Source organism: Podarcis erhardii (genome assembly GCF_964252035.2).
Source record: "Podarcis erhardii genome assembly, chromosome: 9".
NCBI lineage: Eukaryota > Metazoa > Chordata > Lepidosauria > Squamata > Lacertidae > Podarcis > Podarcis erhardii.
Genome location: NC_138512.1, coordinates 2,032,408 through 2,049,418, shown reverse-complemented (window position 1 = coordinate 2,049,418; position 17,011 = coordinate 2,032,408). Strand labels below are relative to the sequence as shown.

The 17,011-nt window shown below is 42.2% G+C and overlaps 1 protein-coding gene across 1 annotated transcript in view; it reads right to left on the bottom strand.

The window, feature by feature from the left end:
- The window catches only part of SCAPER (S-phase cyclin A associated protein in the ER), a 216,213-nt gene that overhangs the window by 39,334 nt on the left and 159,868 nt on the right, over positions 1-17,011 (bottom strand). Inside the window, exons 26-29 of the mRNA XM_081876511.1 lie at positions 16,042-16,271; positions 9,975-10,130; positions 4,843-5,080; positions 95-244 (exon numbers count right to left, since the gene is read on the bottom strand). Coding sequence (XP_081732637.1) covers positions 95-244; positions 4,843-5,080; positions 9,975-10,130; positions 16,042-16,271 — 774 coding nt within the window. The remainder of the gene's footprint in view (positions 1-94; positions 245-4,842; positions 5,081-9,974; positions 10,131-16,041; positions 16,272-17,011) is intronic.

Genomic DNA, 17,011 nt, shown 5'->3' with positions numbered 1-17,011 from the left:
GCTTCTCTGTGCTATTTTGCTCTAAGAAAGGCAAAAGGGCCTCCTCTGAGTGGCAACCTCAGTTGAGCTGTAATCTGCAAATGGATGGCCTTACCTGATTATCTGGGTGCTTTACAGTGAAGTAGCCAATGCACACAATGACTTCGTGCAAGAGGGCTTCCCAGGTGTGCTGGGAACAGTGCCACAGCAAAGAGCTTATAATGTGTCGGAACGCAAGGGACAGTCCTTCAGCGCCCACGATAGACTGAAAAACAAACAAAGAAAAATGACACCTTTTTGCAGATTCCCAATGAAACCAAAGAGAGGTATTGCTACAAATCACATGACTTTGCAACCTGGCCATTGGCTTGTGCCCACTGACTTCAGGAAGAACCTTGCATCCCAAACCCTGCAGTGTAGGAGGTTGGACTAGATGACCCTTGGGGTTCCTTCCAACTCAAAATTCTATGAAAAAGCACATTTTGTTACCTCAGAATTTGTAATATGCTCAGGATGTAAAAATTTGATAAACCAGTCATATGGTGCTTTAGGATTTGTGTTTGTTTTTTGGTTAAATGAACCAAAGCGTATCCTCTCAATTCATGTCTCACTCCCCCCTACCGCATGATATTCCTAATGTGCACTACTGTAAATAAGAGTGAATTTTAATTTTAAAAGGGCAGAGATGACTTTGCTGGCACTCTGTTAGCATTAAAAACCCAATTTAATCAGACCAATTTAACAATGCATCTTCCAAGAAAGCATAATTCTAATAAAAAAATTCAGTAAAAAAGTAAAAGAAATAATTTTTTAGTTTACTAATGCGGTAAAATATATGCTTAATTACTAATTTGTGAGTGTGCTGAACAGCCACCCTCATATCACATATAAACATTATTACTATTTATTAAATAGCTATACTGCCCTTCATCCGAAGGTCAGAGTGGTTTACAATATAAAAACACAAAAATACACGAAACAGTAACTCCCCAAATTCAGCTGAAATTGCAGCTTATACTGGCTTTTCCTGAACTGGCTAGGGGTTTGCTGAGTGTCAAATTTGGCTGCATGTTAAAAATATGACTTAGTCAAGAGAATGGTCCAAGAAGGTAAGAGAAGAGATCATCACTCTTCACAAACAAGAAGCAGGATACCAAAGGATAGTGAAGGCACTGAATGTTCCAAGAGACACTGTGGGAAGCAAAAAGATAGTACTTTTAAATAATTGTTTGGCAAGGTATAATCAAAAGAAGAAGATCCTTGTCAGCTTGGTTTTGTGTGTGTGTGTTAAATGATGGTTGGCTGAGGGAGAAGAAAAGGGGCTCCCTGCTTATTCTGGAGAAGCCCACTTTATCTGCACAGCCCCCAGCCTCTATTTAATAAACATGTCAGCGAGAAAAAGCGACACAAGGTCAAAGGGGGAACGTGATGTATGAAGAAAGAACATCAAAGTCTACTAGCTTGAATGGAACAACCCTATAGGCCTGTGGGAAAATATCTGCCATCTACAGTTCTTAGCTCCCTGTCTTGGAGTTTGCATAAAATAGATGTGTTTAACCTACATGGCAGAGTGGACACATGCCAGCCAAAATTCAGCAGAAAGCTGGGGTCTTCTCCACTGGCGGAGGAAGAGGAGTGCAGGGGGAGCGCCCCACCAGCACGATCCCGGCAGGGTGCCATCGCAGCTGCCCACCCGCGCTGGGCGAGCATTGCCCCCACAGGCGGCCCCCCCGCCTGCTCTCTGCCCCCCAGTGCCAGAGCATGAAGCTCCGCCACTGGTCTTCTTTTTTTTTTTTTTAATAAAAAAAATAATATTTATTACCTTTTCCAACAATTTAAACACTACAAAAAATAAAAACCATACAATACAATACAATACAATACAATACAATACAATACAATACAATACAATACAATACAATACAATACAACAACTATACGTTACACTAACAAAACACTAACATTAAACTAACAAAACAAAACAAACACAATTAAAACACATCAAATAATTTCAATATCTTATCTTTCATTCCCTTATTTCTGTGACCTCCTCACACCTCCCTTTTTGTATTCCACTTCTATTAATTTTTTCAGCAATTCCTTTCCATCTTCCTCTATTTTTAATCCTATAATTATCTAAACACATTCCAACCTTATTTTCCCTTTAATACTCTATTAATCTATTTATCCTTAATTCCTTATAACATTTCTACTAAAGCCATATAACTTCATTCCAACATTTTTCTAACATTCATTAATTTTACAGTATTTCCGTAAATAGTCTTTAAACTTTTTCCAGTCTTCTTCCACCAACTCTTCTCCCTGGTCTCGGATTCTGCCAGTCATTTCCGCCAATTCCATGTAGTCCATCAACTTCATCTGCCATTCTTCCCGGGTGGGCAGATCTTGTGTCTTCCAATATTTTGCGATGAGTATTCTTGCTGCTGTTGTTGCATACATAAAAAATGTTCTATCCTTCTTTGGCACCAGTTGGCCAACCATGCCCAGGAGAAAGGCCTCTGGTTTCTTCAGGAAGGTATATTTAAATACCTTTTTCATTTCGTTATAAATCATCTCCCAGAATGTCTTAATCCTTGGGCATGTCTACCAAAGGTGAAAGAATGTACCTTCAATCTCATTACATTTCCAACATTTATTATCGGGCAAATGGTAAATTTTTGCAAGCTTGACTGGTGTCATGTACCACCTGTAAATCATTTTCATTAAGTTTTCTCTTAGGGCATTACATGCCGTAAATTTCATACCTGTGGTCCATAACTGTTCCCAGTCAGCCATCATTATGTTATGTCCAACAGCTCCGCCACTGGTCTTCTCCCCTCCCTCCTTCCCTCCCCCAACAGCCATATTTGCTTCAAAAAGAAAGATACACCTTCCATCACCCAAATTAATATGCCATGATAAAACATTTCCTAGCGCAATTTCACAAGAACTTAAGCTCTGCTGGATCAGACAACCGTCTCACCTAATTCAAGATTCAGCCAGATGTCCCCCACAAGCTCAAAAACGGGGCATGAAGGCAACAGCCCACAGCAACTGGGATTCAGAGAAACATTTCCTCAGAAATTGGCGGTCCCAATCAGGGCCACCTTTACCATTAGGCAAAATGAGGAACCCTGCACTGGGTATTATGAAAGAACAGCAAATGGCTAGTTATTTATTGCGGTATTACTGTTGTATTTTTAGTAGCAAAACAGCTTGAGTGGCCCTGAGTGGGATGAGGCTTGACTCTGAAGTAAGGCCCATTGAGTTCAATAGGTACAGCCAATCAAAATGATTTGAAGAAACAAAGTTGCATGTTGGACAATTTTATTCCCCTCAAATTACTGGGTCATTTCACTAAATCTCTTCCAAGTCCTAAGACAAGACAGTTGGGAACCTTGCTTGCTTGACCACCATGGGGCCCTGAGAGGGCTACTGTACATGTACTTTCAAAAAGTGGCAGGTGTAGCTCTGAATTCGAGAGCCATGTCTGATAGCATGGTTTCCACGACAAGGTTCCAGGCTGCAGGTATCCTTGTGCAGTAACTTGACCACTCACTGACTTTCTGGATTTGGCTTCAGGCAGAGGGATCTTTCTGGCTGTGCTCATCAACCCCTTAAACATCATGGCACTTGAGAGAATGGTAAGACATAAATGTTGACCACCCGGCAGCCAAAACAAGTTTGAGGGCCAACCCCCCTGTGACCCAGGACCAGGACACCATTAGTCACCAGCCTAAGGAGCACCTCACTTCAAAGTCAGAACCAAGCAAGCAGCTGCCTGCCTCCTGAGTGAGCAATGGGACTGTGAAAGATAGAAGAAGTCTTATGTTCTGTTTCTGCCCATCCTTCTGTAAGGGTAGGGTATTGCCGCTGGGTCCACGTCTAGCTAGAACGCAGCAGGAAAAGCTTTTCTGGCATTCATTTAACTGCTCCTTGCACTGGGAGATTGCCTCAGAGTCATTTACTACAGTGTATTACGTGCTGACATCTTCTTGGGTTTAGTCCGTTTTCCCCAACACAGGTTCCCGTATGTTCTAGTGGTCCATGTTTAACCTTCACTGATAACAGCAGACCAGAGGGCACCAGAGTTTGTATATAAATGTTAAAAGTCATTTTTCAAGGAAACAGTGTATTTCCTCTTTAACCAGTTTTAATAGCACTTCAGAATCCTGCACTGCTTCTCCCTGACGCCTTCCAATTGTTTAGACTCTGAAGATAAATGGAAAACGTACCTATGAACTTGGGGATTATTTGTGCTTATCTGAATCTTCATGCTGCCCATAGTCCTGCACTTGGGCTCATCACCTTTTGAGAAAAAAGAGCTGCTTGCCCAAATTGCTTAGGCAGCACTCTCTTAAAAAAAGAGGGGGAACCACAGGACACATGACTTTGTCCTGCCCCCCCCCCCCCCCCCCCGCAACTTCCAGGAGCTTTTCAAGGATGCACATGTCTGGCAGCAAAGGGGAGGTGGGTGTCAGGAAGTCCTGCTTCCAGTTCTATGGATTTTGTATAAACACATATACGTAACAAGGGGAAGTCTAATAGTTCTCAAGCAATTTTTTTTTTTGGGGGGGGGGTTCAGGTTGAATGCCAAGTGAGGGGTGGGCTGCATTATGTCAATGAGCAGTCCGGAGCCTTGGGCTCCTGTGCTCCCCCCTGCCATCCAACCCTAGTTTCCAATCCTGGATGGCAAGGCAAGTAGAAACCATAATTTGCCATCTTAGGTAGGACTGAAGGTACATAGTGTGCTTACTTAAGGTTCCTTGCTATTCATCCATGTAACGCCATGCCATGTCATGGGTGGTGGTGTCTGAACCACCCCAGTGTGTGCATACATTGAAGAGTGGCAGAGAATATTACCTGGAAAGCTGGTAGATCAAGAACTGCAAAACTGTTGAAGAAACGTAAACTCTTGAGAGCCACTTGAACAGTGTTCTCAGCGTAGCTCTCTTTCGGGCTAGTTGTGCTCAGGTCTGCAATTGTGCCATGAAAAAGAATGCAGTATAACATGTGCAACACCCCAACCAGGTCTGTAGTCTCAAGAGCAGTTGTTAGCCCGGTGGGATCCTGATGAGCACCATCAAATATGCTCCAAGACCTGCTGAAGAAAGCAACAAAGTATCTTCTTGTAAACCAGCAACGTGAGCTAAGATTATTTATATCAAGCTTTTCTATAAAAAAATTGCAGTGCCTTCATAAGCTAGGCTTTAAGAACACAGAAATATATAAATAAAAATATGACATTTTACAGCGTTTGACAGGCAAAACCAAGGATATACTAGCAAGCCCTCCTGTCATTTTTATTGCAAGAATGGCTTTGATAAGCCCCCACCCCTTCCCATCATGCATTGCTAAAAGCTCAACCATTTGAACTACAACCTCCACTTGGTGGATGTGCAGTCTACTCAGGTGCTGATCTCTCTCTGCAAACCTAAAGAATTAAAAGACAAAGTGGGAAGTAACGACATTCCTCCCACCTCCTCTCTCAAATCTCTCTAGCATTCCAGGCAAGAGATCATCCCTGCCTCACTTTCAAAGGTGAGAGAGGTGGAAGATGTTGAGGGGAATGAGATCTTCATAGGTGCCATGTTGGGAATACCACCTGTTGGGGGTGAGATACCAAATTCAGTGCAGCCAGCTTGGCAATCCATGGACCACACAGAAATCTTTGCTAGAAGCAGCTGTGGATTAGCATAGTTGATAGAGGTAAGAGGAAAGCGACAGCACTTGAAATGCTTAAATCCCATGGATTCCAGTCCCACCTAGTCAAGTTGCATGGGATTAATTCCAATCTGTTGCCTCTGAGGATGTGGATAGGCCGCTTGGAAGAGTGAAATCAACCACCTGTCTCCTTGATCCTTGCCCATCCCGGCTCATAAAAGCGAGCTGGGCAGGGCTGGACTCTGCAGGGTGATGAATGCTTCCCTCTGTGAGGGAGCCTTTCTAGACCCGCTTAAAGAAGTGGTTATTAAAACGCTTCTTAAAAAAACATCTTTGGACCCGGCCAATATGGCTAACTATTGCCCAGTCTCAAATCTTCCATTCTTGGGCAAGGTGACTGAGCAGGTGGTTGCTGAACAACTCCAGGCATGCCTGGAGGATGCAGACCATTTGGATCCCTTCCAGTCGGGATTCAGGCCTCATCATGGGACTGAAACTGCCTTGGTCACGCTGGTCAAGGATCTCCAGGGGGCTAGGGACAAGGGTGAAATCTGTTTCCTAGTTCTGCTGGATTTCTCAGCGGCCTTTGATTCCATTGACCATGACACCCTTCTGGACTGTCTAGAGAGACTGGGAGCTGGGTGCACTGTTATGCAGTGGTTCCGCTCCTTCCTCCTGGGCCGTGTCCAGAAAGTGGTGTTTGGGGATGAGTGTTCAGACCCCTAGGCTCTCACTTGTGGGGTGCCTCAGGGCTCAGTCCTTTCCCCCACGCTTTTTAACATCTATCTATATGAAGCCGCTGGGAGAGATCATCAGGGGGTTTGGGCTGGGTGTTCATCAGTATGCAGATGATACTCAGCTCTACCTCTCGCTTATATCGGAACCAGTGAAGGCAGTGAATGTCCTGTGTGAGTATCTGGAAGTGGTTGGAGGATGGATGGTGGCTAAGAGATTGAGGTTGAATCCCAACAAGACAGAAGTACTGTTTCTGGGGGACGGGGGAAGCAGGTGTGTGGGACTCCCTGGTCCTGAATGGGGCAACTGTGCCCCTGAAGAACCAGGTGCATGACCCGGGAATCATTTTGGACTCACAGCTGTCAATGGAGGCGCAAGTCAATTCTGTGTCCAGGGCAGCTGTCTCCCAGCTCCATCTGGTACATAGGCTGAGATCCTATCTGCCCGCAGACTGTCTCACCAGAGTGGTGCATACTCTGGTTATCTCCCGCTTGGACTACTGCAATGCGCTCTATGTGTGGCTACCTTTGAAGGTGAACCAGAAACTACAACTAATCCAGAATGTAGCAGCTAGACTGGGGACTGGGGACTGGGGACTGGGAGTGGCCGTCGAGACCATATAACACCAGTCCTGAAAGACCTTCATTGGCTCCCAGTACGTTTCTGAGCACAATTCAAAGTGTTGGTGCTTTGAAGCCCTAAACGGCCCTGGCCAAGTATACCTGAAGGAGTGTCTCCACCCCCATTGTTCAGCCTGGACACTGAGGTCCTCCTCTGAGGGTCTTCTGGCGGTTCCCTCACTTCAAGAAGTGAAGTTACAGGGAACCAGGCCGAGGGCCTTCTCAGCAGTAGTACCCTCCCTGTGGAATGCCCTCCCATGAGATTTCAAGGAGATAAAGAACGACACTACTTTTAGAAGACGGCTGAAGGCAGCTCTGTATTGGGTAGATTTTAATGTCTGATGTTTTATTATGTTTTTATACATACTGGAAGCCACCCAGAGTAGTTGGGGAAACCCAGCCAGATGGGCAGGGTATTAATAATAATAATAATAATAATAATAATAATAATAATAATAATAAAGCCTCTCTCTGCATTGTGCCCAATACTAATAGTAGTTAAACTGTGCACTCTACTTATCTTCCTAATACAGATAGCTAATATCAGAAAGACCACTGAATATGTTCAAAATGCCTTTGGCCCCTTTTTATGAACCAGGGAGTATTTCTGACACAATGCTAAACTCAGATGGTGTGGCTTACATAAATATGATGCTCCTCTGGGTCAGAGGAGCACATCCAAAAGGAAGCAAGAGTCCATGGGCATCATGGTTTTCCAGTTGCCTATTTCTCTTCTAAATAAGCTCACTTAATTCTTGCCTGTAGTCCTTAGCATTTGGTGAATATGCTGTCTGCCGGCAACGGAAGGCAGAACAACCAGTTGTCAAGAAAAACTGCATATATTTTATTTGTCACCCAGCAGCCAAAACAGACATTATCTTAATTACTGAAATAAAACACAAGACAAAGGCAGCTCATATTCCTTTGATCTTTTTGACCTGCACTTTGATTATTTTTTTTAAAAAAAAACCACAAAAAATCCTAGCCCATTGTAGGGACATATAGCTAACAATTCAACCTCTAGGTTAATGAGCTGCTAGCAAGGATTCCATGTGCTGACCTTTCATTACAAAATGCAGCACAGTAAGAACAAAAGAAGAATAACTGCTCACTCTTAAAGGGCAGGTGGATGTGCAGATATACTATTTGGAGATGTTTTGTACGCATGTGATTAGTTGGGAGTTTTTATTCTGCACCACCAAGCTCTTGCAGTGAAATGCCTCTGAAATGTCCTGTTTTATAGACATTGGCACACAGATCTTGGGAGGCTTCACGAGAAGCTTGCTAATGCCTCTGGAACAATTCCCACTAACTTCAGCGAACTTTGGAGTGGGCCCAAACAGTGCTACAGCCTTTAACACTTGTGTCTGTTACAGAATTTAACATCTTCATCCAGGGCTCATAAGAAGCCAGTAACTTTTTACTTAAGAGGTTCTCACAGGTTTAAGAAAAGGACATTTTCATGTCCATTCCTCCTAATATATACAGTTTTGCCTAATCTAGGCATTTTTAAAAGCAATTTCCTTTGCTATTACACATTTTTGTCCGCACTGTCCCCTAGTGCATGCATCTTTTTGGTTGGAAAACTTCACTGCAAAATTATGAGATGCATGAATTTCAAAGAATAGTTGCATTTTGGTTTGTGTTATTGTGACCTGAGAGAGTGGGGATTGGAACCCTTGACTTCTTGGTCCAAGTCCAAAACTCTACCCATTACACCATCCTCACTCTTGGGACAGAACATAGGCTACTACTCAGCTGCCCTTGAGCCCAGCCTTGGCTGGGGAGGGTGGGGTATAAATAATAAAAATTATTATTATTATTATTACTAGCATACCAAGCAACAAAAACCAAAGCATTAATATACAAATGAACAAATGGAGGCGCAGGCTTCATCAGAAGCATCAAAGGTTTATCAGCAAGTTATAGTTTAGGAGGAGGATCAGTTTTTTAAAAAAATAGTACGGGATTCGAACTTGAATGAATAGACTCTTTTGAACTGTTCATTTTTAGTATTTGAAGTGTGCATTTAGTATTTGAACTGTTCATTTTTAGTATTTGAAGTAGATTGGCCAATATTTTGCACCTTTGGTGGAATTGTAATTAGCTGCTAGAATACTGGCTAGAATTCTTGGGAATAACAGAACAAATAGGCAGAATCTTAATTTGGACTCTTTTGTTGTAACGTTTTGAATGACAGAATTCAATCCTCTTTAAAACTGCTTGTTGGAAACCTTCTGAACACTGCAAAAGTTGTATTTGCTAGATATTAGAAAACTCTGGCAATGCCAACAGTTGAGAGATGGCAAACTGAGGTTCTTGAAATTGCCAAAGTGGATCAGCATGAAATGGGCTCTCCGTCAGCAGTGGCATTTGTGGTGAGGTGGACCTGCCCTCTCAACTGTGTGGGGGCCCTTGAGCCCATCACCCGTGTTTGTGGCTCCACTCCAGCCTCTGCTACTGATCTCAGCGCTGCATCACAGCATACTGGAATATACCTTCGTTTTTGATCAGACCTTCGTTTTTGTAAATAAGATGGGTGTGTATTACAAACCAATGAATAGATAAAAATCAACTCCATTTCATTTCATTTCATTTCGGGGGGGGGGGGGGCTTGGAAATTACATTTCCTGTCAGGCGCGCTTTGCAGGTGATGCAGCGCTAACTTTCGCCATGCGTGGCTACTTCTATTAATATAATCTATGCAATCTAGTTCTTAAAAGGAGGGACGGAGGCTGGTGCTGTCCGTGACTGCCCCCACCATCATTCAAGGCGTGCCATGGTGCATTGCTTGAGAAAACCACTGCACTATGGGGATGGGAAAAGAAATGGATCCGAATTCAAATATTTCACCACGTTAAGTCTCCTAGATATAAATGGTGCTCCTTCCAACACAAATGATTTGAGAATTATACTGAAATGATTGAAAAATACCAGGGTAGGATAATGGCACACAAACAAACAGCAGCCACTTACCTGCCATTGACAGCAAAACACAGCTGGCACATCCCATGCAGTACTGCTGTAGCGTTCTGTAAGAAAGTGGCTATTTTGGGGTTTTCATCAATTGGGCCTTGGACGGAGAGGAAACAGCAACACAGCTTTTCAATCAATCCCATATTTACCACATAGCTAGCAAAGGAAAGAGAAGGGGGTGGAAATGCATTAAAGCAGGTCATGGTGCCCCGATTGTGATATTCCCAAGGTGTGTGGCAATTTCCCCCCAGTGTGGAAACACTATACAACGCAGTGCCTTCCCGGTGGCAGCACCATATCTATGGAACTCCCTCTTAGTATATATCTGATTGTCCTTCATGCTGTATTTATTCAGGCATTATCTTAAGACCAGTTTATTTTTGTTGGCCTTCAGAGTATAGTGAGAGAGGCCCTAGTTGTCTAATTTGTCTAAAACACATTTATTTTGTCTTGAATACTACTGATTGTCATAGGTTACTGCAACTGGATTTTATTGTAAATTGTGGTTTTTATGCTGATTTTTAAATTAATGTTAATAGCTGTCCTGAGCTTTGTATGAGGGTGGGATAATAATAATAATTCTGCATCGATCACATATATTTGGCCATTATCATGTTGTTTTATACTTGTAAACCCTAATGTATAACTTCAAGATTAATGGATGTCTTTGTTTTTATATATGAATAAATGATTCACAATGGCTTTTATATTTAAGCAATAGTTTAGAATGAGAAAAATCAACTAAAACACACAAGACACAATATGATCACAACACAGTCTTCCCCAAGTCTAGTTTCTACATTCTCTATCTTTTTAGCTGACAACAAATGATGAACTTATTTGTTGTTCAAAGAAATATGCTTTCCCCACAGATAGAAGCAGACATTTCAAATCAACCCTAAGGCATGGTCTCATCAGTTGGAACATAACCTTTACAAAAAACTGACTCCTGAACCTTTTCCTGCTATCTTTTTGCTGCTGTTGGGCAGTATTGTCCCTCTTCCTGACAATTCAAATTTGGGAGCATCCAGACTGTCACTATTTAAGGGCTGGCTTCAATCACATGCTGGCAAATTCAGGTTGCAGAAGTCAAGTTGATGGGGAGAACCTGTGCAACAAACCTGCTTCCTGAAAGACTGGAAAGTTTGTGATATGGAAAATGACAGGAAGAGGCACTGGGAAGTGTAGGACAACTCACACTTAGCACAACATAGTCTAACTGCCACACAAATAAAAAACCTCCCTGCAAACAAATCAGAGTGAATGCTAAACAAACCGGTTGTTTGGAAGCAGCCACCACCTCCCTAAATTGTTCTGATCACTAGAAGACAGAACCAATGTGGGATCCAAGAGGTGGAGTCTTTTTGCAGGAAAGGACTGTGGAGAAATCAGGTAGATGCAAATGACCTTGCAATAAAGATGTAAGAGGAGCGAAAGTCAAGAGTAAACTGGGAGGAAGCGCCAGCTTAGAATCAATTTGGCCTTCAGAAACATGTGGAAACAGCTGGCAACATCAAAGGCCCCCAATGTGCTTTAGTGACCAAGTCACACTACTCAGAGATTATCTCAGGCTGGGGCAGCAGGATTTCAGAAAGGCAGATTTAGACAGTTCTCTGCATATGTTTCTTGTGACAAGTCTTGCTAGGTGTGGATGTATCATGGAATCTAATTTAATAAATCTGTAAAAGAGAACCACTTTCTAAAATGGAAATCTTCACGTTGTCAGTGACATATAAAAGCTGAATGCCTTTCAGTGCCCTAATCCTAAATGAGGAAAGTCACCCTCATAATTTTAATGGGGTAATTTAAAATTCAATATAACATTTTAGTGTTTTCTATTTAAGAGATGGTTAGAAACCTTGAGAAAGTGAAGAGTTAGAAATGTAACAAATAATGTGGAACAATGGGTAACACAGTACTTTAAAGTGTGGTTTTAAAATGTATTAAAAATTAATTAATTAATTAATTAAGTAAGTAAGTAAGTAATAATACATGATCTAGCTGTGTATCATAAGGGCAATGATTCGACAAAATAGCCATGATCAAAATGATCACCCTCCCAAAACTAACCTACCTATTCCAAACCCTCCCAATCTGGATTCCCCCAACACAACTCCACAGATGGCAGAGAAAACTACACTCTTTTATCTTCTCACATAAAAAACCAAGAATAAGCCCCAAATACCTGCACCTCCCCACCTCAGAAGGAGGATGGGGAATCCCCAACATAGAAGCATATTACATTGCCAACCAAATACGACATATAATCCCATATATACTTGAAGATGAGACAAAACAATGGGTGTACCTAGAGAGGGACACAATTGAAAATACCTGCACCACAGCGTACCCTCTCCTCTGAAACAAACTAAAGAAAATTCTCACAACACTTAACAGGTACACACAGACCATGTTCAAAGCATAGAAAACAGAAATAGGCAAACTATCCCCAACCTCATCCCCACTAATCCCCCTGGCGTACCACCCATTATTCCACCATGCAGCACAAAACCTCCAGATAAAAACCTGGCAAACCAAAGGCTTATATCGCTTAATAGACTTCTATAAAAATAACAAAGCTTTGTCAACAGAAGAAATACAAGACAAACTAGAAGACACCCAAATGCCCTGGTTAACACAACACCAACTACATGCCCTCTTAAACAACCCAACAGTAAAATCAGCAGCAAATAGGCCCCTGACGACCTTCGAAAACCTCCTCCTAACAACAAAGGGAAACTGTAAAGGGATGGTATCCACAATATACAAAATACTACTCCAAAATCCCACAAACCCCCTAGACGCAATCAAAAAACAATGGGAGAATGACATAGGCTATGAGATTAACCCCACTCAATGGACCAGAATGTGGTCTAAACCCCCCTTTAAATCCATATCAACAAAAAGAAAAGAACTCACTCTGAAACTCACCTACAGGTGGTACCTAACACCAAGAAAACTAGTGCTAATACGCTCAGGAACCTCACCAAAATGCTGGAGAGGGTGCGCCTCCACAGGCACATACCTCCACATGTGGTGGGAGTGCCCCAAAATCCAACTATTCTGGACAACAGCCATATGAGAAATATGTAAAATAACTAAGCAAGTATTAGACATCACCCCAGAACTGGCCCTACTAAAGATCTTCTAAGACAACAATGCCCACTTACACCACAAAGAACTCATAACTCACCTACTTTCAGCAGCCAGAAACACCATAACCAGACACTGGAGAGACCTGTCAGGAGTAAGCATGGACCAATGGTACCAAATAGTATGGGAAACAGCCCTACTAGAAAAATTAACCAATAAACTGAAACTGACACGGGGACAAACAGAAGAAGACGCCTTTACCCCGGTATGGCTCCCCTTTATCACAAACACAGCCCAAAAAGACAACGACAATAATCCACCAACAGCATACAAACTAATATGGCTAACTTATCCAAAACACCCACCCACCCCACTCACACACAAAAACAAAGATCACCATAGCCAATCACAAATGAACAACTACACCCTGGGCCAACCCCAACCTCTCTCACCACCAAAGGAACACAAGTGAACAACAGAGAACAAGCACGAGTAACTCTGACACCAAACCCTACATACATTAAGCAAATTAGAAACATCGCCACCTGACCCCACCCCCATCTCCCCCCCTTCCCCCCAATGTCTCAACAAATGAAACTGATTTGTGAAAATGTTACACGGAAAAAATACGAGAGAAATTACACATACTTCTGAAAAACAAGAAAATATTCAGTAAATGCCCCCCACAAAACACACACACACACAAAAACAAAAAACTAAGGGCTATGATTCCTGGTTTCTTTGCCTAATTGTTCATTTTATTTCTCTACCCAGTTCAGACCTTTCTCCAAGTCTTGTTTTGCATTAACTATTGTTTAGAATTGAAATCATGTTTTGAACTATGGTTTACAGCTGCTTGCTTCTTTTGGCTTTTCACCTGCTTGGCACTTCCATCTCAAGAGGTACAGTGTATTCTGGCACCACAGTAAAGGGCATAACCATGGGCTGTCACTTCAGACATCATGCTAAATCATGGTTAGCACAAACCATGGTTTGCAAACCCACTTCAAACTACAATGTCTGAATCCTTGATTTACTGGCCAATACCATGAAAAATGGCTTATCATCAGACATGATACTGAACTACAGCTAATGGTTTTATAATAATTAAAGTGAGCTTCCAATTGCTTCTTGGCCAGCGGGGCTTGCTGCCAGGGCTGATCAACTAACTGACATGGATAGCAAGCCCCGCTAGGATCAGCTGCCCTAGGGAGCTGGCCACCAGGAACTCTCTAGTGCAGCTGAGAGGGCTTGCTATCAGGGCAACCTGTTGATCTGCACTGTCAGCGAACCCCTTTGAAGGCATGCTTCCATCGACAGTGCACCTTCACAGAGGTCTGCCGTGAGTCTATTTGCTGGCACAATTTGAATCCAAACCACACCTGCAAACAGACTTCAAAGAGACTCCCTGTAATAACTGAACAGGTAACTTCATCATGTAAAGATTCGTGCAAAGGCAGGTGGGAGAAATAAGGATTCAGGTTTAATATGATGTATGAATTATAATCTTCTCAAAGACTTCACAGATATTTTAATAGAGGATATGAAGGGGAAATTTCATAAGCAACAGTGACTACCGCTTAAGGAAATCTGCGTTAGAAAAGGACTCCACATGCACCAAGGTAAAGAAGGAATATCCCTGCATCTATCTGGAAAAACAGCGAGAGGCAGCAAAAATGCCAATTTAAATAAAAATGGTTCAGCACATAGGAAAGGATGTAGATAAAATACAGAAAGATAAAGAGCTGTGCATTCAAGTGCAGTTCCTGCCATCTAGAAATTAATGTATTGAGAAAGGCATTTCAAGTGCATCTAGCACAAGAGGTCAGAGCAAAAGGAAGGCCAGGGTCAGTGCAAGGGGCAGAGTGGGGTTGAAGACATGGCAAAAGGTAATTTATTAAGAGAAGAGGGAGACCTCCTTGAAAAATTAAATGTATCCTTTACTGCATCTTCCAGAGAAGGTGGAAGACAGATGACAAAGACAAAAGAAAGACAAATATTTGGGTGGGGTTGGGAGCACTCCCCCAGAATCCTATTCAGAGAGGAAACAGACAAAAGATGATGTGCAGGGTGCTCCCCACATCACCCAACCCAGGCACCAGACAACTGATTTCCCTTCCCTTTTAGCCTCATGCCGAATATGTCATGTCTTTAGGGTCTGCCAACTGGACATATATGGAATTTTGAAAAAAGGTTTGTGTAAAATTTGGATCCAGCAGAATTAGAATGGATCCTCCTGAATCGGCATAATTTCACATGGGTTCACAAAAAAATTACCATCAAATTCAAGCTTACAGGCTGCACAACAAAAATCAGCACAATAAAAATCACCACTGCAAGAATACTGGCACGGATCCTCATGTTTCTGGAATGATCTCCTTTGAGATGTACCTAGCACCAACATTATGAACTTTAGTCAGTGGCCAAGTATGCACATCCTTATTCAGGCCTTTGAAGATAGATGACATTATTGGCCCATAATGCTATACTGATTTTGTTTAACATGTATTTTGCTAACATGTATCTTGTTTATATTGTATTTTTAATGTTGGGCTTTAATAAATGATTTTGTTATGCATCTTTGGGATCTAAGGCCATATAGGGAAGGAAGGATATACATTTGATAAACAAATAGATGGCTTCAATATTTATTTATTTACTATATCAGCCAATGTACTCAAGATGGTTCACCATTAAATGATACGAAAGAGAGAAGAGGAAGGGAAGGAACAGGACAACAAACCTGCTCAGGCACCATGGCCACTGCAGAAGGGGAGGTGTCAAAGGACTGCTGCTTACAGCTCAGCCCTGCGGCCGTCACCTCTCCCCTGGATGAAGTGGGGAAACTGTGGGCGGAGACTAATCTGGAAGAGGAGGGGCCAAATGGCAGTTCACTCCAGCCAGGTTGATGGAGAGGACTTGATCTTTCATTTTCCCCTATGAAGAGGTTAAAGACATCCAGTTGTTTTCTCACCTAATGAGATCTTGCATCCTGCTGTTAAAGGCTTCAGCTTGTGTGGCCTTGTTCTTTGGTTCCTGAATTAATTTTGGCACACAAATCTGTTTGTTCCCATACGATACACTGGAGATCAGGCACCCGAACACCACAGCTATGATTCTTAGAACTCCAGTGGTTACACCTTCAAACACTTGCTTGTTGGCAGTTCTTCCTAAGGTAGCATTATGGTCATCTGGAATGTAAACCTGCACACATATATCAAAACAAAATAAATTATTAAAAAACAAAACAACCCTGCTCCATTTTCCAAATTATTTGTTTCAATTCTTTCAACAGTTCCTCACAGGACTTCATTCCCAGAGCCCTCACCACCCTGGTCACCTGCCTCTGGATGCCCTCCAGCTGGTGAGGTGATGCCCTTCACCGAGTCACCCCAGAGTCTTTAAGGCGTGCATTAGTAATAATAAGGATGAAGATAAACAGAAGGAGGTGTCTTAAGTGGCAGACTGTCAACACTGTCCAGAGCTGGGTATCATTCTAGGAAGAAAAAGGCTGGCTCCAGGGAACTTTGGAATGAATACCAAAACAAATAAGGCTGCTTTCTAAACTCAGAAATTAATGATAACTCCAAAGTGATTTCACTTTAAAAAAAGGTATTTACACTTTTATTGTACAATAGTGGAATCATAAAGTACAGTTGCCTCACAGTTGAGTGCTCCATGGGAATATGGTAACACTTGGCAATGAAGAACATGCACATTTTTTTTATTATTCATCAGCTCTGTGCCTTGAGTTGGTACTTAAAATCCGTTGTAATAGTCTGTTCCTGGTAACGAGCCAAGCTAGGAAGTGAGAAGTCTTCAGCTACTTATTGAAGTTCAGTTGAAGAAAGAATATTGTGTTGCATCAGTAATTTACATAGCCTGGAGAAATTCACGCCTGGTGATTTTGATCCTCTACCTAAGTAGATGGATTGTATTTAAAA